Genomic DNA, 26,668 nt, shown 5'->3' with positions numbered 1-26,668 from the left:
TTAAGCACCTCCTTCCCACATGGGAGGTCCCAGGTTTGGTTCCTGGTGCCTCCTAAAAACAAAACAATAAAACAAATTACAAGTAAACAAACTAAAAAACCAAACTCAGGGGAACCGATGTGGCTCAGTGGTTGAGTGTTGGCTTCCCACATGAGGTCCCAGGTTCAATCCCCAGCCCAGGTTCCTCAAAAAAAAAAAAAAAAAAGGCATAAAATATTTACTACCTAGCACTCTACAGAAAAAGTTTGCCAATCCATGACATCAATGAATGAAAATATTAATTAAATCGTAAAATTAAATTACACTCATTTTTGCTTATTAATCCAGTGCTTGTCTATGGAGTAGGATGCACTATCTCACTGTTTGCTATAGTGTTACCTTTGTAGCTTCTTGGTTCTGTTTGTCCAATTCTTCTAATTCAGTAATCAGCATTTCTTTTTCAGTAATACTCTGAATGAGTTCTTGTTCCTTTGCCTCCAAAGTAAGTCTCAAATCTTTTAATTCTGAATCCAAATTCGTATCTCTTGTAGTTGTACTTTTAACTACTTCAAATTCACTGTTCAATTTTAAAAGTGATATCTGAAATTCTTCCTTAAATGATAAAGGGGGGGAAAGTAATATGTAATATAAATTGGAAGAAGAGACACCAAAAGATTAAAATACACACACACACACAAAACTTTGGAATCTATTTTAAATGCTCTGTTTCGGAGACATTATTGAACAATGCCTCAACAATGACAAATAAAATTCAACAACAAACCACTGCCTTCATCATTCATGTGCAGTTTGATTTGCAGCTTCAAGTAAAACATTTCTATAACTCTAGACAAGTAAGGTTGTCTTCTAGCCCCAACTTTTTCTTTCTACAAAACTTTTCCATTTCACAGCCTTCCCTCTCCAACTCCCATTGCTTCTTCCTTTCTATCTCTCCTCCCTTCTATACCCCAAACACATACTTTTCAAAATGTCCCATCTTCCAGCTCTCTTCACTTCCATTCCCTAACATCCAGTTATCAACAGCCACAGACTAAACACAAATGTAAAAATTCAACTCATTCACTCTGTTTGTCCTCTCTAATGGGACAGATGGCTTCTTGTTGCCCACATTCTCCTCCAAAAAAAAAAAAATTTTCCCTCATTAAAGGGATTTATTTTAAGCCCATCTCCCTTATTACTGGCTTCTGTCACAACATGGAATTCATACGTGCCCTCCTTCCTTCTTTTACCTTCTCACCTGACTCTCATTCTTTCAAATGTAGCATTCCTAAAGATATACATATATATATATATATGTGTGTGTGTGTGTGTGTTTTGTTTTTGTTTTTTGCATTTGATGTTCTCTCATTTGGTATTTAATGCTTTTCCTCCCCAAATCTCAAGAGTGATACCATTTCTCTATGCATCAACATTATTTCAATCTCTGATTATAATGTCTGCAATAAAATACATTTTACTGTAACTTTTTCTTTCATAGATTTTTAAGTCATACCTATACAAATATATTTTAAAGCAAATAAGAATCTCAACTTTCTTCAAATGAAAAGCCTAATATATATCTCATAAAAGAGACCAATGAAAATGGTAACATCTGCCACGCAATTCTCATTCCTCTTCCAATTCAAAATTTTATTCTGAACTACAACTGAAAGATGGAAACAGCATTCCCTTATGTCTTTCTAAAGTTATCTGTTCAATAAGGAGAACCACAAAGAATTTCTTCCGGTAGATTTTAAGAGCACACACAACCTTGCAGATGCCTTTAGCATTCTTAACCAGTAAGCAGATCTATAGCAGATACAATTAAAGGAAGAATTAAAATGGACTACTGGGGAAGCAGACATGGCTCAACCGGGAGAGTATCCCCCTACCATATGGAGGGTCCAGGGTTTGGTACCCATTGCCTCCTGACCTGTTTGGTGAGCTGGCCCACGTGCAGTGCTGCTGTGCTCAAGGACTGCCGTGCAACGCAGGGGCGCCCCCACATGCAAGGAGTGCGCCCTGCAAGGAGAGACGCCCAGCGTGAAAAAAGCGCAGCCCCACACAGAGAGCTGACGTAGCAAGATGATGCAACAAAAAGAGACAGTTTCCCAGTGCCGCCTGACAATACAAGCAGATGCAGAAGAACACACAGCAAATAGACACAGAGCAGACAAGAGGGGGAAGGGGAGAGAAATAAATAAATCTTAAAAAATAAAATAAAATAAAATGGACTACTGAACATCAAAAGAAAGGAGAGACAGTTATCTGGAGGAGCTACAAAATCTAAAACACCACGAGACAGATATAGGCCCTAACGAATACATGTAGAGAAGTCAAACTACAAAATACATCTCGCTCAGTTGGAAAAAGGAATAAATGAAAGAGCAAAATGCAATGGGAGCAGGAAATATCAGAGGGAGAAATACACTATAGCAAAGAGAGCAACTGCCTAGGCAGATTTGGAAAAGTGAAAGGGCATTCTTGGTTGCCTCACCACTATGAAAATCCTGTCTACCACACTAGACGTATTCTGATGCATATAAGCAGTCTATATATAGTTATCTATATATCAGTTTATATAGTTACTACAATAGGCTACTCCAGACCTTCTGCCCCCTTGGTGTATGCTGCTGCTGTCAGAATAGCATTTGAAATCAAAACAGGGCCTTTACATATCTGTTTGGCTCCAATCTGTGTGCCCACTTGGCTTATCTGTAAACATAAACTCTGGTGAGCCTCTCATACGCTGAACCTTGCCCAGGTTCTTCAACCTGACCTGACAAGCATCAATGAGATCAGCTCCTTAGGGCTCTCAATAACTAAACACTCCATTTTGAGATAAACTTGGCCCTCAGCAGTGAACTATAATATGTATACTATTTTAATTCTGTCCCCAGTTTTACAGTACCCACCTTTTCTTGACCCAGTAATAATTTCTCTTTTTCTAAAACTTGGATATACTTTTTAAGTTTCAGATTTTCTTCGGTGAGGTTGTTATCCTACAAAAACGTTTAATGAGAAATTTCAGACAAGTAATGAGAAATTTCGAGTACATAAAAAAGCTGGCAAACTATAAAATTGTGCATTTCTTTAGTGAGAATTTCTTCAGTAAGATATAAAAATTATATGCAGCCAACACTGGACCATCTAAGCCAGTCAACTCATTTCACAAGACATTCTTAGAGAGGATTTTTTTATTACATTTGAAAAAATATAAAAACGTATTTACAAAATAATTGTAATAATTAGAAAAAGAAACAAGTCTCTGAATTCCTTAAGGGAACTCAAAATGCATATATACATAATATTTGTCAACTTAATCTTTCAAAAAGATACACTTGCATGTTTCAATTATGGATCCTTTTAAATTACGTCAATTTATAATGCAAAAAATTTCTGTTATTAATCAGCAAACATAAAATTCCTAGGGTAGAAGTTCCTAGGCAAATTCACATGAATTTATCAAAAGCACAAAACTAAGCAAATGTAATTAAATCACAATATATTTTCATAGTAAATTAATACCAAAAGTTTTTTTCCTTTAAAATGAATTTACCTGGTTTAAACTACTCAGTCTCACTATTTCATTTTCAGCATCTGTAAAAACAAATGAATTTATCTGACATTAAAAACCTTTAAAATAACCTAATGATTACCTCTTACATTAAACTCAGAAAGGCAATTCAATTAAAATATTTATAAATACATACAACTTGTTGAGTCCTACAGTTCTGAGTGAAATATGACTGTATCTAAGAAATCATACTATGAATGAAAGTTAAAAACCAAGTTAAAGTCGAATTGCATTAAGTAGTATAAGAAAGAATAATTGCATCTGGATGAGTCATAAATTCTTGCCTTGAAAAAATATTAATGACAACTATGGTTCAAAAAACAAATCTATATTAGTTTGGGTAGCAGGAAATAGTATAAGGACTAAGATGGAGGAAAAAAACTTTAAAATAATAAACATATATATATATATCACAATAATAATCTCTCAAATTTCAAATAATTTAGACATGACTGCTGACAAAAAGACCATTAAATCTGGTATTATGGATAGATCCAAAAATAGAAGAATTTCTAAAGAACACAAAAACAGAATACTATGAGTTCAGTCTAAGTAATTCCTACGACATGCACTTAAGAAGTAGTAACTGACCATTTACTACAAAGCTAGCGTTCAACAACAAGATGGAAAAACTTAGTGCTTGTTCTCAAGGAGCTTACAATTCAGAGGGAAAACAAACACACACATAATTACAATACTGTGTGATACAAGGAGCATATATAAGGTGCTGTGAGAACAAAATGGACAAGCACCTAATCCAGACTAGGGAAGGGAGTGAGGGCCAGAGAGGCAACAGCACTAGTGGAAGTAACACTGAGCAGACTCTCAATATACTAAGAGTTGGCTGAAAGCAAGCCTGAAAGACATTCCATACTGAGAGTGCAGTTGCAAAGACAAGTGAGCTAAGAGAAGAACACTGTTGTTTTAAGGAGCTGTAGAAAGTTCAATATGGCTACAGATTAGAATGCTAAGAGAATGGGGAGGTTTGAAACTGAAGAGGCAGACAGGGATCAGATCATGAAGGACATCAGAGGCCCAAATATGATGTTTAGACATTATCCTGAAGTTCAAGGGAAGCCACAAAAGTACTAAAAGTAGGGCAATAACATGCTTGGCACTTTAGAAAAATCATTCTGGCTGCAGGATGGAAAAAATTGATTGAACAAGCAATCATGAGACCAGTGAGTAAAAACAGCTAAGACAAATTCTAATGCTCACTATGTGCCAGACACTGTTCCAAAGAGAACTTTGCAGCTAGTAACTCATATAATCCTCATTACAACTATGAAGAAGATAGCATTATTATTCCAGTCTTACAGGTGAAAAAACCAAGGCAGAGGAAGGTTAACTAATTTACCCAATGGCAGCTAGTTGATTTCCAACCTGCTCACGTTCGTTACCATCAAGCTATTCTACTCTATTAAGAGATCTGCTATAGTTATCCAGGCAAGAAATTATGAATGGCTGAAGTAAATCAGTGGCAATGGAGATGGAAAATGCAGCAGACGATGGTAGAGGTTTGTTTTTTTAAGGAATTGAAATCCATATGGATCACCCAATATGGAAAATTATTATTTTTTATAAGAAATGCTACTTTGATTAAAGCCACATAAGAAAGAAGTCCAGAACCCTTTTGCCTGCATGGCAGCTCCTAGGACTAAATAAGACTCTTGTGAGAAACTCTAGAGCAGGGGTTCTTAACCAGGGGTCCACAAAAAGATTCCAGGGGGCCCATGAGCTTGAATTGAAAAAAAATCTATTTTTATTGTCACTTGTTGAATGTCATACAACTATCTGCCACTACATTCTGAGAAAAGGTCCACAGTTTTCACCTGGCTGGCAAAGGGGTCTGTGGAACAAAAAAGGTTAAGAACCTCTGCCCTAGGGCTTCTCTGGATTACAATTCTGAAATCTCACTGAACCAGAGAAGCCAAGGAGATAGGACTTGCTAGGAGATGACTTTCAGCTTTCTGTTCTAGATAACTGGTAAATGATGCCAATTCACTAAGGTAAGGAAAGGAAGAGGACAAGGACATGGTGACTGTACTTTGAACAAAATTTTAGTTTGAATATCCACATGAAGTATACAAAGTTGGCCATCCAAGTTAGAAATTCATGAAAAAGAACTGGGCAAGGATGATAGATATGGGATGGAAAGCACTTAAGGGCTGGAAAGCTCCAAAGTAGGAGTGAATGAGTTCCTAAAGCAAGTTTAGGCTGTGAGAAGAAAAGTACAAAACAAAATCAATCTTTTCAGCTGAAGAGCTCCCATTGTTTTCCTGGCATGACTGAATACTGGAGTTTGCTATATTTCATTTACTACTCATAATTTTTGGTAGCACAGAACATTGGTATAATACACTAAATATCATCCTGAGCATGGAAAATGGTGGAAGACCCATGTCTCTTACCACTCAGGGCTTTGCTTAGCTACAGGTGAGATTATTTTAAAAGAAAACACGGGAAACGGACTTTGGCCCAGTGGTTAGGGCGTCCGTCTACCATATGGGAGGTCCGCGGTTCAAAACCCCGGGCCTCCTTGACCCGTGTGGAGCTGGCCCATGCGCAGTGCTGATGCACGCAAGGAGTGCCGTGCCACACAAGGGTGTCCCCCTCGTGGGGGAGCCCCACGCGCAAGGAGTGCGCCCGTGAGGAAAGCCGCCCAGCGTGAAAAGAGAGTGCAGCCTGCCCAGGAATGGCACCGCCCACACTTCCCGTGCCGCTCACGACAACAGAAGCGGACAAAGAAACAAGACGCAGCAAATAGACACCAAGAACAGACAACCAGGGGAGGGGGGGAATTTAAATAAATAAAATCTTTAAAAAAAAAAAAAAAAAGAAAACACAAATTATTGAAGAAGGAAGCTGCACTCCCTAACAGAACTCATACTTCCTCCCAAAAATGTCTATATACATAAACATTTCTCAGAAATCTACATGACCTACTGAAACAATGAATTCTGTGTAAATACTAAAAGGATGAGGAAGGGAAGTTGAGAATACCCAGCCAATACTTAACTCTTCTTAGTTGAAAATTCCTACTTGCAATCTATTAACTATGACACTGAATTCAAAACAAACAATCCTACTCAAATTCAACATGGTCATTTCCATGAGTACTTCATATCCAGGAAGAATATTCAGTTAATCACATATTTATTTCATAGGTCATTCTGTTTCTAAAAACAACCGAGCAGACTCTCAATATACTAATCTGAAATAAGTTCCAAATATTTTATACCAGTCAGTGCTTGTTGTAGTCTGAGCACTTCTCCTTCCATTGATGTACTCTGTAGAATTCTTTCCTTTTCTGTCACAGTATCACTTTGGTTCATAACATAAGGTTTACTACATTCCAGTTTCAATCTCTCACATTCTTCAACTATCTGTCTCTTTTCCACATTTAGCAATTCTTGTTCCCTCCTCAAAATATTTCTTTCACTTTCTACAGAAGATAATTTTTCATTTATGTCTTTTATTCTATCCTCCAGTTCTTCCATTTTTTTTGTACACTCTCCTTTCTCAGTCTGTAGAACTTGAATAGTTTTTTGCATTTCATGAATTTTAGTGTGATCAGTTACTCCAATTCCTGCGCCATCTAGAAAACAAAGACAAAATAAAGGACATCAGTGTCAAGTACCAAGAGTTATATCTATATATTACTAAGGGACTTCAGAGGCTTCAGACCTTGGGAAGCTTAAAGAGAAAAATTACTATAATAGCCTAAGCATTTTTTTTTAAGTTGGGAAAGATATAATTTGAATTAACTACTAAAAAGCCTATATATCTGAGCCTAAAAGAAAGTGAAAATATCTCTAATCAATTATATGACCACTAAACAATGCAAAGAAATTTATTGATTATAACTGTTTGCCACAAAAGAAAAGGACCTTTCCATATTTGCAGAATTGTGAACCCACCGGCTGCCATTGCAAAATTTTGGCAGACCAGCAGAACTAGTCATTTATACATTCCTTAGAACTTAGTCCATGTTTACAGCAGTGTCCTCATCTTAAGGATACTAGGTTTATCACTATGTCATCTAAAATTGTAAAACCAATAACCTTGCTGTAACAGATTTTCAAGTTCTTCAATTCGTTCTTCATAGTCACTTAATTCTTCTCGATGTCGACGACTTATTTCTGTCAATTTCTGTTGATGTGCATTCTGCAATACTGACATTTCATGTTGATGGTCATCAATTTCCTGACTTAGATTCTGTTTAAGTTCCTTAAAAAATAAAAACATAAATTTAACCATATTTATGATGAATTTATATTACCTATTTATATCACTATTGTCTTAAAGTCCATATCATTAAAAATAATTCTTAGAATGCACTAAGGCTGGAAAAAATTTAAGCACAGGCCCAAGATCAGGAAAAATTCTGAAGGACTCCACACCCTTACCTTTCTTGGGCCTTAAAAGCAGATTTTCACTTTTAAGGCAAGAAAAGTAACTGAAAAAAAAGATGTGCAAAAAACAATCATTTTTCCTTATTATCTGTGACCATGAACTTCTTCTCCTCTTTCCACTAATACCAGTGCCAAGCCCTTGGTCAATATGCACCTGTTGTCCTACCATTCCTATCCTCCCCTTGCTCAGCCTTTCCTTCCATCAGTTTTGATGGGCTTCCCAAACTGTCAATAGAGGTGTCCAGCCACCCAAGTGAAGACCACCAATCTCTCTCCCAGGAACCTACATCTTCAGTTGAGGCCTCAAAGAGGGAAACTTGTTGGACTGGAAGCAATTATGACAGCTGTACTCTAAAGAGACTGGCCACTGTGTTCCCCTACCTAGAGCCCTGACATGATTCCTATCTCTGTCCTTCTTGAGGCCAGAGTGATCAACTTCTCCTTCAATCCAAGGAACTACACCAGCCCTTCCAGTAAATCCTCTTTTGCTTTATTTAGTCAGAGATAGATTTTGTTGCTTGTATCCAAGAATTCTAATCCATAAATTAGCTTCTATTTCTTGAGAAGACAAGTAAAAGTTATTCTTTAATACTATGCATTTACTATGTACCAAGAACTGGGTTAAAAGCCTACATTTAATTCTCAAAAAATCCTACAAGGTAGGAATTATGATTATCTCTGCTTTACCAATGAGAAAATAGAAACTGAGAAAGTTAATTAACTTATCCAAAGTAGCACAGCTGTTAAATAGTAGAACCAGAATTCAAACACAGGTCTGACTTTAGAACCCTCCCATGCTAGTACTATAATACTAAAACCAAAAACTAAAAATTCTGTACCTGACAATAATTTGCACATTAAAAGAATCCATTGTTGACTATAAATATATGTAGCTAAGGCTTTTCTTGAAAGAAAAAATAATTGACACAAACCAGCAAAATTCTACCATTACAGTGAAATAACTTTACATTGAATAAAATAAGCATTTTATTTTGTGACTATCCTTTAATCTTAACTCGGAAATTTCAACAACCTTGGGATTCTGATTTTGTAACAACCGTTTGTAACACTTTGATATTATTAATGAATTCCAAAAAGAAATATTGGATTATGTTTGTAAACTGATCTTTTTCTCTAGGCATATTAGATTATATTGAATTCAGAGGTTTACCTGATTAAGTAATCAAGTAAACCTCTTGTGCCAGTAGGGCATTGCATCCCCACCCCTTGGTGGGTGGGACCTCACAGATAAAAGACATGGCAAAGGACAGATTTGGAGGGTTTTCCTTTTTTTATTTTCTTTTTACAGATTTTTTAAATTTTATTTTTAATTATCATTTTTAAAGTTAATAGATCACACAAAATGTTAAATTAAAAAACATAAGAGGTTGCTATATACCCTACTCTCCACTACCCCATCACCATCATTTTTTATTGTATTTTTTTGAAGATATATAGATCACAAAAAATGTTACATTAAAGAATGGTTCCCACATACCCCACACCCCACTCCACCTCACTCCTCCCACATCAACAACCTCTTCCATCATTGTGGCACATTCACTGCATTTGGTGAATACATTTTTGAGCACTGCTGTACCATATGGATAATAGTTTACATTATAGTTTACACTCTCCTCCAGTACATGCAGTGGATTATGGCAGGATGTACAATGTCCAGCATCTGTCCCTGCAATATCATGTAGGACAACTCCAAGTCCCAAAAATGCCCCCACATCACTTTTCTTCTTCCCTCTCCCTGCCCTCAGCAACTACCGTGGCCACTGTCTCCACATCAATGATACAATTTCTTCCATTACTAGTTACAATAGTTCTATAGTAGAATACCAGTAAGTCCACTCTAATCCATATTTTATTCCTCCATCCTGTGGAACCTGGGATAGTGATATCCACTCCACCTCTATATCGAGAGGGGGCTTAGATCCCATATGGCTGATGGAAGCAATTTTCCTGCTTGTAGTTATAGGCACTCTCAGTTCTCGGGTGTGGTGGTTGATCATCTTCACCTCCCTGTTAGTTGATCTGGGTAAGTCCAACAAACCAGAGAGTAGGAGTTGCAACTCTGCTGAAGCTCAGGGCCCAGCTGGTACATGGCCAGTCCAGATATTTAAGTCTCCTGAGTATACACCAACCCTAGCGCCAACCAAGGCTCAGTAAAAGTGACAGCAGAGGCATGTGTAGAAAAGTCACATCTGAGTCCAACTCCATCACACTCAGGAACACAAATTCCAAAGTAGGGCCCACTGACACAGCACTGAAATCCAGAGCCATCTGCCATGACCGTAGAACCTGTGTGTCTCCCTTGCCCTTAGGAGCACCAGTACCTGGGGTTGTATCTACTTTGGCTATCTCTGGGGTCCTGCTGGGGTGTGTGTAATCATGACCCCTCTGATGACCTCACAACTCTTTTTGAAGACTCTTAGCTATATAAACTCATTTGTCTTTGCCATTTCCCCCTTTTATTCAGGTCAAAAATTAGTTTTTAACACATGATCCTACATTTAGGCTGAGATATTCTGTTGGTCTGAGTTGACCTTTTTATTCAAGGTCTCTTTTTAGTTGCATCACCAGTTAGCAATTAGTAATAATTGCTTGGTGCCAGGGAAACTCATCCCTGGGAGTCATGTCCCATGCTGGAGGGAAGGTAATGCATTTACATGCTGAGTTTGGCTTAGAGAGTAACCACATTTGAGCAACATGGAGGCTCTCAGGAGGTAACTCTTAGATACCCTGCAGCTCTAGGTCTAGTTCAAATTTCAGGCACACAGGCTCATAAGCATAGTCACCAGTATCAAGAGCTCATTGTTAGAACCATCCTTCTTTGTTGGTCTTTGCTGTTGCACTTGGGAGATTGATGTTGTTCCACTGGGGAATATGATAGAGCTCCCCTGGCTAGGAACTCAATACTCCCTCAGTTGTCATTTATAACTTAACTACTACGAAAATACCCAACATATATCTGAATATTTTTATGTACCCTATATACATGCCCTGGAGAACTCCCTCCCAACCATGTGTCCCCCACCAATAACACCCACACTAGCATTCCTTCCCAGTCATAGGTGAACCTCTCTGTGGTCCAAAACTTCTTCAAAAATGAAGCCTAATATATTGCCAAATTCAATAATAGGAAAATGATACAGTAGTGATAGGTTTAAAGATTAGGAATAAAATACATACTAATTTAGAAAAACTAAAATAAAGTAAAAATTGGGGTATTAAAAAATGACAAATATTATAAAATTTTGTTTTTGACATTTTGCTTTTCATCACTGTAATAGGTGTTGCCCTGTATATACAGTGGCAAGGCAATTTCTACATCCTTTTTTTTTTTTTTCCTAATTTTTAATTTTGTCTTCAAAAAAGTTTTAGATCACAGTAACTCACATATACAAAATAGGGGACTCCCATATATCCAACATCAAACCCTTTTTCCCCTTTCCCAGCAATGATCTTTTTACATGTTCATGTTATATTTGCTGCAGCTGATATAAAGATACTGAAACAAATCTATTAAACACATGGAGGGTTTTCTTAATGTTGGAGTTCTGATGTTGGAGTTTGATGCTGAAGCCTTAAGCAGGAGCCCTGGGAAGCAAGCTCACAGAGGAAAGAGAAGCCAGCCCCAGGAAAAGAGGAAATCTGAGCCCAAGAACAAGCAAGCCCTGGAAAGAAAGGAAACTTGAACCCAGAGAGAAACAAGACCCTGGAAGGAAGAAACTCAGGAAGCCTGAACCTTACAGCCTTTGGCAGCCATCTTGCTCCAACACATGAAAATAGACTTTGGTGAGGGAAGTAACTTATGCTTTATGGCCTGGTATCTGTAAGCTCCTACCCCAAATAAATATCCTTTATAAAAACTAACCAATCTCTGGTATTTTCCATCAGCACCCTTTTAGCTGACTAATACATAGTTCTACAAGACACAGCAGAAAGACTTAAGAAATATAAACTACCTAATCAATAAATGTTCCAAACTAAATCATTTTGGAAAGAGGTATTTTTATCTACCTTGTCATAAAGAATAAAGAATATAAAAAATTGTGAAAAAGAAATAAATGCCAAAATCTCTACAATTACTTTTATAACTGAGATTTTTACTAATTTAGTCTTATGCTTTTAATCAGCAAATTTTAGATATATAATAACCAATTTTCCAACAATCTGCCTTACCTTGACAGTATTTTGCAGTTTGCAGATTTCATTTTGATCGGAGATATGTGTTCCTTGTGCTTGAGAAGTCTATATCAGAAAAACAAACTTAGAAAAAACATATTGATTTCCTTATAAAAAAGAAAGTCACAAATTAATTTTATTAAGATATTTTTAAAAAAGAGACATTTCCCAGAGTTTCTTGTTAAAGAACCTAAGTCCAAAACTGAGTAATCAACAATAAATAAAAGGTAACATTCCAGAGTTTAACTAATTGGGGAGAAAACACCTTAAAAAAATAAGCAAAGTTCAGAGGGCAAAAGATGATAGAATATTGTACTTAGCTTGACAAAATGTAAATGGGATGATAAACTAGCAGCTTTCTACAAGGAAAATTCTAAAATGGAAAGTTACCCAATGTTAATACTAATAATCCAATAAAAACTTCTTTAAATTATTTTACCCAGAAGATCCCTAACCCAATTTAAAAAATAACCTTTTGTTTGACAAATAAATAAAATAACTTTTGGATTCTTCCCTTCTCATTCAAGGCTGTATGTTCATTTACCTTTATTAACCTTTATCACGTAGACTGCTAATGAACCAAAAGCTACCCTATCTCTGAAAGAAAGAACATGGTATAATGGAAAGAATACAGGATTTGGACTCAAAGAGCATATGTTTGAATTATAATCACTGTTAGAATGGGTATTACTTAAACTTTTAGTTTCATTATATGTAAAACAGAGATAATAAATAGAGTTATTAAGGACAATTAATATATATTGGGATAATATAAATGAAAGTATTTTGTAAAGTGTTAATAAAAATATTAACTTTCATTATGCCTTGGAGAAAATCAAGTATCCTAAAAAAGTCCCAGTTATGCCTGTATACCTTTATAAATTCCAGAACAGACCAATAGCAGGCATTCACAAAATACTAAAGTGAACATACCAAAAATCCATCTGTTTACTACGAAATCTTACCCCAGGTAATGTTTCTTAAAATATGTTCCACAGATTATCAGGGTCAACTGGAGTATTCATTTGACCGTAGTCCCAAGACCCTCAAACAGTCTACTGAATTGAAATCTCTGAAGGTAGGGCAGAGAATCTACAATACTATCAAGCCCCCCAGGTTATTCTTACACAAATTGCATTCATCATCCAGGTGGAACCTAAGTCCCCTCTTGATGTAGAGGGGGACTGGACATAACCATTCCAGGGTCCACAGGATGGAGGAATAGAGTATGGATTAGAGTGAACTGATTGGTGTTCTGCTGGGGAACTATTGTGATTAATAATGGAAGAAATTGTAATATTGATGTGGAGAAAGTGGCCACAGTAACTGCTGAGGGTAGGGAGAGGGAAGAAGATATACGATGTGGGGGCATTTACAGGATTTGGAGTTGTCCTGGGTGGTGCTGCAGGGACAGATGCTGGACATTGTGTGTCCTGTCATAACCCACTGGGTGGACTGGGGGAGAGTGGAAACTACAATGTAGACCACTGTCCATGTGGGGCAGCAGTGCTACAAAATGTATTCACCAGGTGCAGTGAATGTGCCACAATGGTGGAAGAAGTTGTTGATGTGGGAGGAGTGGGGTGAGGGGGGTGGGGGTATATGGGGACCTCATATTTTTTTAACGTAACATTTAAAAGAAAATAAAGAAGAAAAAACAAAAAAGAACTAGTTTTGTGGCGGCAAGATGGACAAAAACATATCATCTTCTCTAAGGTTTATTTTGAGTGTTGTTGGAAATGCTTAGCAACTTGGGAAGTAGTTAACAATTTTAATTGGGATGGTTTTCCTTCTTAACATAACTAGATTATATTCTCAAAAAGACAGAAAGTAATACCCTTACTTATATAATTTTTCTTCACTGATAACACTAAATCCAAGTGAACAATGTTTCAGTTTATTCTGAATCTCATGACTATTGACAACCTCAGTGGTATAAAAAACATCCAAGTGAGTGGTTTCAAACCTAGTGCCTTGGAACCTCAGGGACTCTGGGAGAAAAGGTGCTCATTCAACTACAGCAACCCTATTTTGATTTTTTTTTAATCCTGGGATTATAACTTTTTATTTTACAAAAAGAAAAAAAGGCTCTGCTGCTTCAAATTTTTTTTGAGAATTTATCCCAAACATTGTACAAAAGGGGAAACAGGCTGAGGGAGTGAAATTACCTGACCAAAAATCACTTAGAAAGTCAATAGCAGAATTAGAATTAGAATACAGGTTTTCTATTTTCTAGTCCAGGGAACTTTTTTTTTGAGGTACAAGGGACAGGGATTGAACCTGAGACCTCTTATATGGGAAGCTGGCACTCAACCTCTGAACCGCATCAGCTTCCCTGAGGTGATTTTTTGTTTGTTTTGTTTGCTGCTTGTTTTTATTTTTTCCAGAGGCAGGGAACTGAACCTAGGACCTCTCGTGGGAGGTGGGCACCCAACTTCTTGAGCCATATCCACCCTCCAGGGTACTTTCTGATACTAAAAGTTACTGTTTCTACATATATTGCCAGTATTTCTACTCATTCCTAGTTTTCAAAAGCTCATGAAAATTTTACACACCTGAGCAATATGCCTCCAATGGCCAACTTCAGACTCAAGTCTTGAAACTTCATTTGACAATCTGTTTATTTCTTGTTGTGACCAAATAATGTCACCAAAGTCCATGTCATCACCGTGGAAAGCTGAAGCATGATGACTCATACCATAACCAAATGAAGGTGATGCAGTGGTTGCTGGTACACTGCCAGCTCCTAAATGTACTGGCTGAGCAGCTGACTGCAGCTTCTGCAACTGATCCTGTAGCGCAATCTGTCGTGCTTTAAGATGGCTGATCTCTACCTATGTATTTAAAATTCATGTTTTAAAGAAGGTACTTCAAAATAACCATACTGACCATTTTATAGGTTCATAATATTTAAACTAATAATTTAAGATTATCTAGTAATAGTACTCTACTAGCTGAACCAAGCCTTCTATATGGCCCCACCCTTAAATTTTTATTTTAAAAAAACAAACAAGATTACCATAGTTAAAGCATAGATAATGTTTCAAATAGTATGGAGATCAGAATTTTACTTATATGTTAACTAAAGCAAATTTCTAAGTTAAACATGAGTTTTCTATCTTCTCTGTATGGGGTAGCATAGGAAATTTCTTCAGAGTTCTGTTTGTGATTATCCAACTTTAGACGATGAGAAAAGTAAAGCTGATATCAGCCTACATTTTGGAAAGTTTCCTCAGAACATTTCCTCTTGGAAATCTTACGTAACTGATTATGGCTAGATTTAGGCTAAAAATGCACCATGAATCAGAGGCAACTTTGTACTCCTCTGTACAACACAGCTGGAAAAATGCTTTGCTTTATTAATCCAATCTTTTTAGATAAGATAACACAGTGGACCCATGATTATTAGCCTCTGAGTCTAAGAAAGAAATCATGCACTGAAAGAGGCCCTTGCATTAGCCTTAACAGAGAATTAGTGATAATCTGACTCTACTTACGGAGGGAATAGTATAAAAATTCTGAAACCCTGAGCAGGGGGTTTTGAGGAGGGTGGCTCTACCAAGTCGTTGTCCAAAAGAAGTTATGAACATAGGGCCTACCATAATGCCACATCCATTCTGAGTGAAGGATTACTCAAAATATAAAAGTGAGAAAACTAGAGGGAACTGAAATAAGGTTTCTGTAAAATACTCAAACTAGTCCAGAAGATACTCAGTCACAACTGGGAAGACAGCCAACAAGTAACAGTATTTCTGCACAAGCAAAGGCAAGCAATTAGACAAACAAAAACCAAACACGTGAATGTTATATGTCATAACAAACAGGCTTTTCATATTAGAGTCCCTTCTCTAGTAGAGATTTATGGTAATATACATCAATTCCATTCATTTCCCATAAATGCTATGAGGTAAGTTGCTATCTTTGAGAAAATATGAATATCACAATGAAGACAACAAAGAAATTTAGAAAATAGCAGATATAAAGTGTAATCATATATTATCTTTCAACCTAGTAAGAAGTACTGAAATCCACATTTTTTCAAATGTAGCTCTCATACAAAGAAAATTCTCATTACACAATAGACATTTACATCAAACTGTAGGGTTACACAGATGCAAGCTCCAATAACAGGCATTTCTAAACTTTGAATGCTTAATTTTACCTCTAGTATTAATAGTGAGGTAGAAAATAAAATGCCACATTTTTCCATAGAACTGTTTTTCAACCAAAGGATAAGCATTAGAATCACCTACAGAGCTTTTGAAAAATATCAATACAAGGGCTCCCTCCCACTATACTAAATCAGAATCTCCTGGGAGGACTTAAACATGTGCATATTTTTAAAAGGATCACTTATGATTCTACTGTATACCCCTGGGTAGGAATTATTGCTCTATCATATTGTCCTATAAATCAGTGCTACTCAAAATGTGGTTAATGGACTGATGTGATGATAAGTAAGATCGAAAGACAATTTGGCAGAGTAATTTTATATGTACTGACTCTTTTAAAGTGGGCTTATAACTTTGCTTTTCTGCATTTATTTGTAATTCATTTTTACTATGTTTTATGTAATAGAATGGCAATTTAAAACAATTTGTCCTCAACAAAGATGGTTTCAGAACCACTATTTTAAATGTTTCCCTTTGATGGATTAATTTTTATTACCTTAGTTATGTCACTTAAGGAACTAGAAATAAATGTATCTAAATAAAAAACTCAAATACAAAAGTATGGTATAAATGAACATTTAATCAACAAACTGAAGAACATCCAAACAATGTGGATAATAAAACAGGAAATGGTTCAATTCATATGTGTTTATTAAACTCCACTTATGTACTAAATACTAAAGAGAATTCAACAACAGCATGAAACATGGGAACATGGTCTGTATTTTAAGGATTCAAGATAACATTGGTTAAATTATATAATATATATTACCAGCACTATAAAGAAAATATAAGCCAATTCCAAAATAACTATTTCTATCAAACTAAAGGCATATACACAAAATTTACAGAATAGTCAAGTTCAGCTATAATACATGCAATATTGTGTTTTTTCTAAGGAAAATCAAGTAGATGCCAATATAATATATATAAACATTCATAATCATATATATATGTATATATGTATATACGTGTATGTATTTTAGGAGGTACTGGGGATTGAACCCGGGACCTTGTACATAGGAAGCAGCACTCAACCACTGCGCTATAGCGCTTCCCTGTGGTCTTTTTTTTTTTTTTTTATGTCATTAGTAATGAAAACACTGATTTAAAACAACTTCAAGTATACAGGTTAAGAAATTATGTTTCATCAAGTTAGAAATTATAAGCAACAGATATCTAAAGATATTTGATACAAAGACCTTTCTTCTTTTGGAATGTATAAATTAAATACCACAAAGGTTAGTTTATATAACACAAACTTAGTAATAAAAAAAAGCTTACAGAATTCTAGTTAAATCAGTAACATCAAACTGAGTTGAGAATTACTAAATTCAACACACTTTCAATACTTTTTTGTATCTAAAAATAGCTTGATTTATATTCTAGCTCTTTAAAACCTTCCCAAATACATTACAGTAGAAATAAACAAAATAACTGGAATAATCTTTACCTCTTTCTGTTGTAACTGATTTCGGTAACTTGTAGATTGCTGCTTTATTTGAAGTTCTGATGCTTCATGCTTCTCTTCTAGATCTGTACAAAGTTTTTTAAGTCTTTCATTCTAGAAGGGAAGAAAAAAGTATTTTCAACAAAGACTAAAACATATTAGTAACAGTTATGTGCATGGCATTCTGAAAAACATATTGCTTCATATGAAAAGTGACAGAAAATACAAAAGGTTTCAGGTAGAATTCTGGCCTTAAAAATATACTTTCAAATGAAAGTTTCAAACTCAGTAATAAAGTTTATAGAGATTTTGCCTAATTCTAAACCAAAGTAAAAAACTTTTGATTTTGCTCATTTTGATATTCTGCTAAAAAGCCACTAATCAGTTTCCTCCACCTCCGTGTACCCAGGATCTAGAATATCATAGGTAAATGAATATACTAGGTTATATGTGCTTGGTACATATCTGAGTTATTATTTTCTCCCCAAACAGAATTTTGACAAATTTTTTTTTTTTTAAGATTTCATTTATTTATTTATTTCTCTCCCCTTCCCCCCACCCCGGTTGTCTGTTCTGTGTCTATTTGTTTCATCTTCTTTGTCCGCGTCATCTTGTGTTATTTCTCAGTGTGGGCTGCGCCATTCCTGGGCAGGCTGCACTTTCTTTCGCACTGGGCGGCTCTCCTTACAGGGCGCACTCCTTGCGCGTGGGGCTCCCCTATGCGGGGACAACCCTGCATGGCACGGCACTCCTTGCGCACATCAGCACTGCACATGGGCCAGCTGCACACAGGTCAAGGAGGCCCGGGGTTTGAACCGCGGACCTCCCATGTGGTAGACGGACGCCCTAACCACTGGGCCAAGTCAGCTGCCGATAATTTTTTTTGATACTTTATTTTTTAGAGCAGTTTTAGGTTTACAGAAAAATTACTCCCAGAGTAGGGAGTTCCTATATGCCTCCTACCCCCTTCACAGTTTCCCACATTATTAACATCTTGCATTAGTGTGGCATATTTGCTACTACTGGTATACCAACATTGATAAATTATTAAACTGAAGTCCATAGTTTATATAAGGGTTCATTCTTTGTGTTGTATAATTCTAAGGGTTTTGACAAATGCATAATGTCATATATCCACCATTACAATATATCATACGGAATAGTTTTACTGCCCTAAAATGCCTTATGCTCCACCTGTTCCTCCTTCCCCACCTCCCTCCAAATGTCTGGCAACCACTGATGTTTTACTATCTCTAGTTTGTCTTCTCCAGAATGTCGTATAGTTGGAATCATACAGTGCGTAGTCATTCAGACTGGCTTCTTTTACTAAGCAATATGTCTTTCATGGTTTGATAGCTCATTTCTTTGTATTGCTGAATAATATTCCATTGTATGGATGTACCACTGACCTTTTGAAGGACATCTTGGCTGCTTCCAATGTGAGGTAATTGTGAATAAAGCTGCTAGAAACATGTGTGCACAGGTTTTGGTATAGATATTAAGATTTCATTTGATTTGGATAAATACCTAGGAGTATGATTGCTGGGTCTTATGATAAAACTATGTTTAGCTTTGTAAGAAACTGTCAAAATGTTTTCCAAAGTATGTACAATTTTGCAGTTCTACCCACCTAGCATTGGGTATTGTCAGGTTTTGGGATTTTAGACATTTGAATAGGTGTGTAGTAGTACCCTTTAAGAAATCTTTTCATAAAAGATTTCTGGTTGAAGTACAAGCAGGAGGTTAAAGCCTTACATTACACGTTTGCCTAAGGCACCTCTGAAAAATCTAATTTGAAAACCGTTAGTATAACTCCATTTGAAAAATCACTGTTAGCAGTATACAAAATATTCTAAGCATAATTTAATGAATGTGGAGATTACAGTCTTTCATTTTAAGATACTGGAAAATATTTTTTCTTTACTTAAATTTGATGTAACTAAATATTAAATTAAGTTATCCTCTTATTATCATTCCTTCTCATTTGAATGTAATATAATAAGGATATAATTGGAAAAGAGATATTGGACACTATAACTCTTTGCAAGAGATTTACATATTACACATAATAGTTTATTAAGAACTCTATTAACATGTCTACAAACACAGTTTAATGATAATGACTGAGAAAAAATGACTGATGGTGGGAAAGAAAGCACCTGCTAGAAAGCAAAGATTTGGGAAGCGGATGTGGCTCAACTGATAGAGCATCTACCTACCACATGTGAGGTCCAGGGTTCAAATTACTTGTAAAATGACTTAAAAATCGAATCCACTGGACCCAGATGGTAATGTATTTTTCTTTGTATAGAGAGGGTCAAGTTAGCTCAGGCTGACTGCAGGTCTTGCAACTAAAAAATCCTAATTAGGGTTTTCAGTCAGTTACAAATTAACATCTATAAACAAGTCTAATTTCCTCTGGAAAACACACTGCCCTCTCTGTCTGTAGTGAAACTTTCTAAACAGAATATTTATAAATTCCTTGATGGTTTCAATCATATTTTCGCATTATTCTCTTACAGCAGCAAGTCTTAAACATGGATAATCTGCAAAGTCCCATAAGGGGTTGGGCTGTCAAATCATCATGTGAGGCAGGAATCATGTACAGTCAAAATTACTATAGAAAAGAAAGCCCTTAGAAAGTCTGATAGTCATCTTTGTGTTTCTCTAGTATTTGAATAGCTCAAGCTGTCTTGATTAAGTACCAAGCAAGGGAGCTGGCTTGCATTTAGGGATGTGTTTTAAAAAAATAAATATTTCTAAACATTGGAATTATACTTGCCATAGTCCAATGATAACACTATGAGACATTAGAAAAATTAAAATCAACAGAAGAGGTCTATCTTCCTTGTTAAGCTCAATACAAAGCAGACATTCACTGAGCAGTTTAGCCCTCTTTATTCTCTTTTCCCAAATGCACTGGTGAATTCACCAAAATGAATGTCACTATATACACCTCTGTCACGTAATCTCTGTGGGTGGGAATGTGCTAATGAGTGCTTTCACAGGGATTTCTTTAGGGATTATAGGAACAATTTTCTATCTCAGCTTTACAAAGAAAAAAGCTGTTAAATTTCTCTCTGTTGCTACAGCACCTACTTTATTTAGTAGGTAATTAACACTAAGGTTTCTAAGTGCCACCAAAGTGCTATCTTCTACCAAGGCAGAAAACTCCTTTAGTTCCCCTTGAGTAGTACCCTCTTCTTTGAAATTTCACCTTGACAAATGTTCATTGTCAGTAAAGATTTTCTTATATTTATATTAAATTTTCTCTATTTACAGGCTTAGCATAGAGTAAAAACTGTTTACCACAATCATCAAAGAGTATCATTTGCTGAAATACTATTAAGTATCCCCTCACTGTTCTTATCCTAGAACTAAATAATTGAGTTTCTGTAGTCCTTTCCAATAGATTTCGCTGTCAAATCCTTTCGTTTTCTTTATGGTTTTCCTTTGAACAATTTCCAAGTTGTTCCCATCCCGATTAAGTAGTGTCCAGAACTAGTCATAACTAGGCCAGACTAAAGATAAATGAAAAGGTAAAATTAATTTGCTACTCCTATATTCTTAATATCAATGTATCCAAATATCACTATTTTTTTAATGTTAAGGGATTAAAAAGCTCTATATTAAATAGAATTGTATTCTTAACAGTATACTTAAATGTATGCTGCAATTTAGCACAATATTAAAACAAAATTAATTACTGACAATGATAAATTGTTTCAACTATTATTTCTACATTTGGCAGTTTTCCTACTTCGAGCATAAAGAAAAACAGAAATGGGAATATTAAAAATTAGCAAACTGCAGTAACACGTAAATATACTCTTATCCAATGAAGGCTGATAAAGCTCAAAAAAACTGAGATAAAGGGGAAGAGATAAGTAGTAAGCAGTGCATTTAAAAAAGAGGATTGAAATAAAGTCTGAATAAACTCCAAGGTTCCAAAAAAAGAAAAATCTAAGTTTGACAGTAGTCTTTAATTTTCCTTACCTCTGATCTTAAGACTGAATGAATGGCTTCAATTTCCTCTCTCCTAGCATTAGGTAATTCTGCTACAAAAGAAATAGCAAATACGGGAAATATTTGGTCAACACCATACGAAGCAATAAACAGGCTTTTAAGAAAAATATATTTCACTGAGCTTTAAACAAAATTACATGCTGATTTGAAAGCAAATTCAAAAGACAAATATCACTTGATTTTCATCATAACTGTCTATTGCCCTAATGTTCTTCATTGTCACATAAGCGATTCTTTTTGCCCCCTCCTATACCTTAGGACTTCTACCTTTAAAAATTTTTGTATAAAATAGTTGTGTTAAGTGAAACTCTTTCTCTGTTAGCTTACATTATAATTTTAGATGAAACTTATTCATTTGGGTTAAAGGCCTTATTTTAACTTCTGCTCCCAAGACTGTAAAAGAGTTAATGACCTACAAACAAAGAATGAAAATGCACAAAAGAAACACTTATTTAAAGGAACTTAGACACAATTTATTAAAAATGGAATGTGCTCAGTCAGGTTTTGTATATTTTCACTTAACAGTAGGGTCAGTGTCCAGTGAAGTGCCGAAATGGCCCTGTTGATGCTGTCTGAAAATCATCATTCCACAGAGATCCTTCCTAGGTACTAGCATTTTTCATTACACACAGTACTTAAATACTATTAAAAATAACATCTCTGAATTACAGTTTAAATCAAAAGTAAACAGAAGTGGCATCTAATCAACAATAGCAACAAACCCACTCTTGTTGTTCTGAAAATCACCATGTGGGGTTACTTCTATGGTAGTTTATACATCTTGCTTAAAAATCTGGAATGACTATAACTGCTACTCTGAAGAGGACAAGGTACAATCTCATGTGTTTAGGAAGGTTGTGGGAGGCAACAATTGTTTCAAAGAAGGGCTGAAAAAAGGTATATGTGGATCCCAGCCTTCTCCTCCCCATCCCCCAAAAAAGTCCTGGCCTTTTTAAAAATAAATGGAAGATGTTATATAAACCAAAATATTCTTACTTCCTTAATAAGGGAAACAAAAAATAACAGTTACTTATTATTATCTCTTACTATTTGTGAGGCACAGTTCTAGGCATTATATATTCAGGAGTTCATTTAATCGTCACAACCTCATGATAGGTTTGATTATCCCTATTATACAGATAAGAAGCTGTGCTTTTATAATTTGTCAAAGGCTTCTCACTTTTCTTTTTTTTTTTTTGGAAGGTCCTAGGGAATGAACGCAGGACCTTGTACATGAGAAGCAGGCACTTAACCACTGAGCTACATCTGCTCCCCAACGAGGGTTGGTTTTTTGTTTGTTTTTAGGAGGTATGAGGGAGCAACCTGGGACCTGGTACATGGGAAGCAGGCACTTAACCACTTGAGCTACATTCACTCTCAGGTCCCTTACTTTAATAAACAAAAGTGAAAGCCCAAGCTCTTAATCTTAAATAAATCAGTACAGTATTTGGTAGAACAGCAATTTTCTGATATTATAAACATTGGTGATTTTCAAGCTGGACCAACATTGCTATTTGAGAACTATTTTCTTGTTTATTGTTGGCATAGGGTAAACACTCAATAAATTCTTGTTGAATGAATAAATGAACTATACTCTGACCCAACTTTTAAATAATTTACAAAACCAATGGTTAGGAGTTAAGTCTTATTTTAACACAAAGGGAAAAGAATGAAAGCATTAAATAACAGGAGTTTTAGTCACTCAGCAATATTCTTACTGAGCTTCTACTATGAACCAAGGAAGATGTCACATACTGGTAATATAAGGACAATTAAATACAGTCCATGTTCTGGACATCAAGGAAAGAGACAAGTTGATCTTAACACTATGCTGTCATGAAGAGATCCATAAAGTTCATTTGGATCACTGGCAATCATCTCAACCTGTGTGGGAGTGAGAATGGTTTCACCAAGTACCTGACATGTGAGCAGGGTTATACAGAAAAAATAATTTTCCAGGCAAAGGAGGGTGGAGAAGGAGATAGAGAAGGAAGGGCTTTCCATGCAGAGACTTGGGTTGTGCTAGTAGATGACAAAGTTCAGTATGGTAAAAGCTCTAGATGCAAGTGTATATTGGGAATGTGCTTAGGTATGGATTTGTGAGAGGTGGGAAGGGAGTGAGATAAGTCGGTAAAGTAAGTTGAAGTTAGACAGTAAAGTCTTTGGCCTCCCCAAACTAAAAGGTTTGGATTTTAGTCTATAAGTAACAGTCAAGAACGCTTTAAGCAAATTTATTTTTTAAGAGGTGAATACAGCCGTAATAGAGAAAAGGGACCGGAACAGGGAAAAATGGGTGACAGGATGTGAATACTTCAACAGCCCAAGGGAGAGATAATGAGGATCTAAACTAACTAAGTAGGAGTAATAAAGAAAAAGACAAATATGAGAAACAATTCTGGCATTGGGTGAATAAGATTTGGTGACCAATTGAAAGTAGGGGATGAAAAATAAAACAAAGATAACAAAAAGATTTATAATTTGCAAGAATGGGTAGATGGTGAAACCATTAACTAAGACTGAGCATACAGAAGTACATTTGATGGGAAGAACAAAATGAATTCTACCTTAAGCCTGGAGGACATCCAGGTTGGGGGCCGGGACGTGATGCACATTACTTGACTTAGAGTCAAACGAACTGTTTCCCCCTATTTGTGATCCAAGCAGAGACTAGTCATTTCCCATCACTCCAGCCCTTCTCTGCTTCTAACTGTCCTCAAGGTTAAATGATTCTTTCTGTTACACAGGAAGTCCTTTCAATACCACCCCTAATCTGTCTCATTCATGCACCTCTCACACCAAGCAGTTAAAGGGATTTGGCAGGTCTCCTGTCTTCTTTCCTTTCTAAAGGGATCCCACAGAAATTCTAAATGTAAATACTATATTTCTAACAAACCATCTCCTTCTATTTCAATCAAATAAACAAGAAGGCTCAGTTAAATCGGGATTAAAAAAAAAAAACTAAACCAGAACGCTAATTTATTAATTTATAAGAAATAGTACTGTCAAAGGAACTGCTCCACCCAAAAAGAGGATCCGTAGATTGAAATTTAAAAACTCTTTTGATCTAAGCACTACTTGCTGTATGTATGAATGTAACAAATTCAAATTTTGTTACCATGCAGTTTAGATTCCCATGTAACTCAGATTACCATGTAACTCTGAGTCACTATTCATTAGTAAAACAGGATGGGAACTTCAAAAATAATGAAGATTGCTAAGGATGCCCAGAGAAGAGAGCCTCCTACCTTGTTCTATTGTACAAATATAGGACAAATGGGCAATTATACACAAAAATACATTTTCAGTTGGAACACTCGATGTGTCAGTAGAATAAGCAAAAATGTATAAATGAATAGGAAAAACATAGCCATGTTTCACTAACATACTTAAGTCAAAAGAGCCACTAAATATTACTTCAATTGATACAAAAATCCAAAAATCAAAAATTTTTGACTATTTGTCATACAGAAATACTTTTTTAGCGTCAATATAAAATATGATCAAAATCAGATCCGCCCCTTGTTGGGGGCAAAGCAACTGGAGGGCGTGGAATAAACCAAAAAAAATAAACTACTTAACGTCGGAGCAGTGGCGCTCTTCTCTGAGATAGCCAGAGTACTCAAAGGGAGGAGAGCCAGTACTCTTCCCCGGGTCTCACTAGTCTTCATCAGAGAAATTCGGGAAAAGGCAAAATATGATATGTAAATTTAAAAGGGCAGAGTAGCACTCCTTTCCAGCCCGTCCTCGACACCTGACAGATGGAAGTGGGGACCAAAGGGATGCTCCCAGGGTCCCAGAAAAACCCTCCCTCCTTTCGACCCAGCTGTTACCTTCCACTTCCTCCGTCCCCTCCATCAGCATATCCTTTGTAAAGTTTGAAATCTGGCCAGTGAGGGAAGCCAGGCTGCCCCCCACTTGACCCAAAGACTGGCCCAAGCCGGAGCCGAGGCCACCAAGCCAGGACGACATCGCTGCGGGTCAAAAAAACTACGTGGTCCGCTCCAAGAAAAGCATCCAACGTCGGCTGACGATCCCGCCAAGTGTCCTCAAACTGCTGCCTTGACAGTGGGAATCAAAACACTCAGGATTCCATAACAATGAGGGGTTCCTAAACAACACCGGCCTCGGGGGCTCCCACCAACTGCCCGGCTCTGCCCCGCAAAGGCCTGGCCTGGGACTTTACCACAGGCCGGCCACCAGGGACACAGTCGGCCCCGCGAAGCCTCTGCTCATCCTCACGACTTCCCACTGTCCGAATGGGCCACTTCTTCCTCTCCTTTAATGACTTCCCCCTGTTTGGTGGGCAACTCCTACCACCTCTATGCCGGCAGCCATGACACCCGCCAAGAAAGCTGCAACAGATCATAGAAAGGAGCCACGGTGGCGTAGAAGGGCCCCGCGCCGCCCGCTCGACGTGTCCTCGGCGCAAAGGAGTGTGGGATAGCGGAGGAGCGCATGCGTGCGGCAGGTCGGCTGTCTCCCAGCCGCTAGGAAAACCTCCACCTTCCCTCCGGCTTTGGCACCGGGAAGAACCGGCAGCCGACTGGAACTGCTTTTCCTGACTGAGCTGGGCCCTTGGTAACCCAGGAACTCCGCGGACTCTCACTGTTGTGTTGAAACCTGAGGTATTAATTTGCACTACCCCCGTGGTGGCAGCTGTGCAAGCAAGACGGCGGGATCGGCACTGCGCACACCTTATTGTATCGAGCATTTTATTCAGCGACTTCTGAAGGGCCGTTCTGTACCAGACGCTCTGGTAGGAGTTAAGGATACAAGGATATAAAGGAAGGGATAGCAGTTCAAGTGTTCTAGCCGTAAACAGTGAATGAAGCATGCCCTGGGTTGCTTCATC

General features: G+C 36.8%; 1 protein-coding gene across 3 annotated transcripts in view; it reads right to left on the bottom strand.

The window, feature by feature from the left end:
• TRIP11 (thyroid hormone receptor interactor 11) overlaps positions 1-26,253 on the bottom strand; it is a 75,623-nt gene extending 49,370 nt beyond the window's left edge. Inside the window, exons 1-11 of one of the 3 annotated variants that reach the window (XM_058292408.2) lie at positions 25,647-26,201; positions 24,381-24,461; positions 21,787-21,848; positions 17,794-17,904; positions 14,724-15,002; positions 12,166-12,234; positions 7,621-7,786; positions 6,798-7,154; positions 3,539-3,579; positions 2,895-2,981; positions 379-591 (exon numbers count right to left, since the gene is read on the bottom strand). In XM_058292408.2, coding sequence (XP_058148391.1) covers positions 379-591; positions 2,895-2,981; positions 3,539-3,579; positions 6,798-7,154; positions 7,621-7,786; positions 12,166-12,234; positions 14,724-14,864 — 1,074 coding nt within the window. In that variant the 5' untranslated portion in view covers positions 14,865-15,002; positions 17,794-17,904; positions 21,787-21,848; positions 24,381-24,461; positions 25,647-26,201. Of the gene's footprint in view, positions 1-378; positions 592-2,894; positions 2,982-3,538; positions 3,580-6,797; positions 7,155-7,620; positions 7,787-12,165; positions 12,235-14,723; positions 15,003-17,793; positions 17,905-21,786; positions 21,849-24,380; positions 24,462-25,646 lie in introns of all 3 variants that reach the window. The other 2 variants (XM_058292406.2, XM_058292407.2) reach the window with 2 other exon arrangements.
• Positions 26,254-26,668: the final 415 nt, after the last annotated feature.

Source organism: Dasypus novemcinctus, chromosome 3 (assembly GCF_030445035.2).
Source record: "Dasypus novemcinctus isolate mDasNov1 chromosome 3, mDasNov1.1.hap2, whole genome shotgun sequence".
Taxonomy (NCBI): domain Eukaryota; kingdom Metazoa; phylum Chordata; class Mammalia; order Cingulata; family Dasypodidae; genus Dasypus; species Dasypus novemcinctus.
Note: the sequence above shows the minus strand (reverse complement) of the source record. Positions and strands in the feature narration are given on the sequence as shown.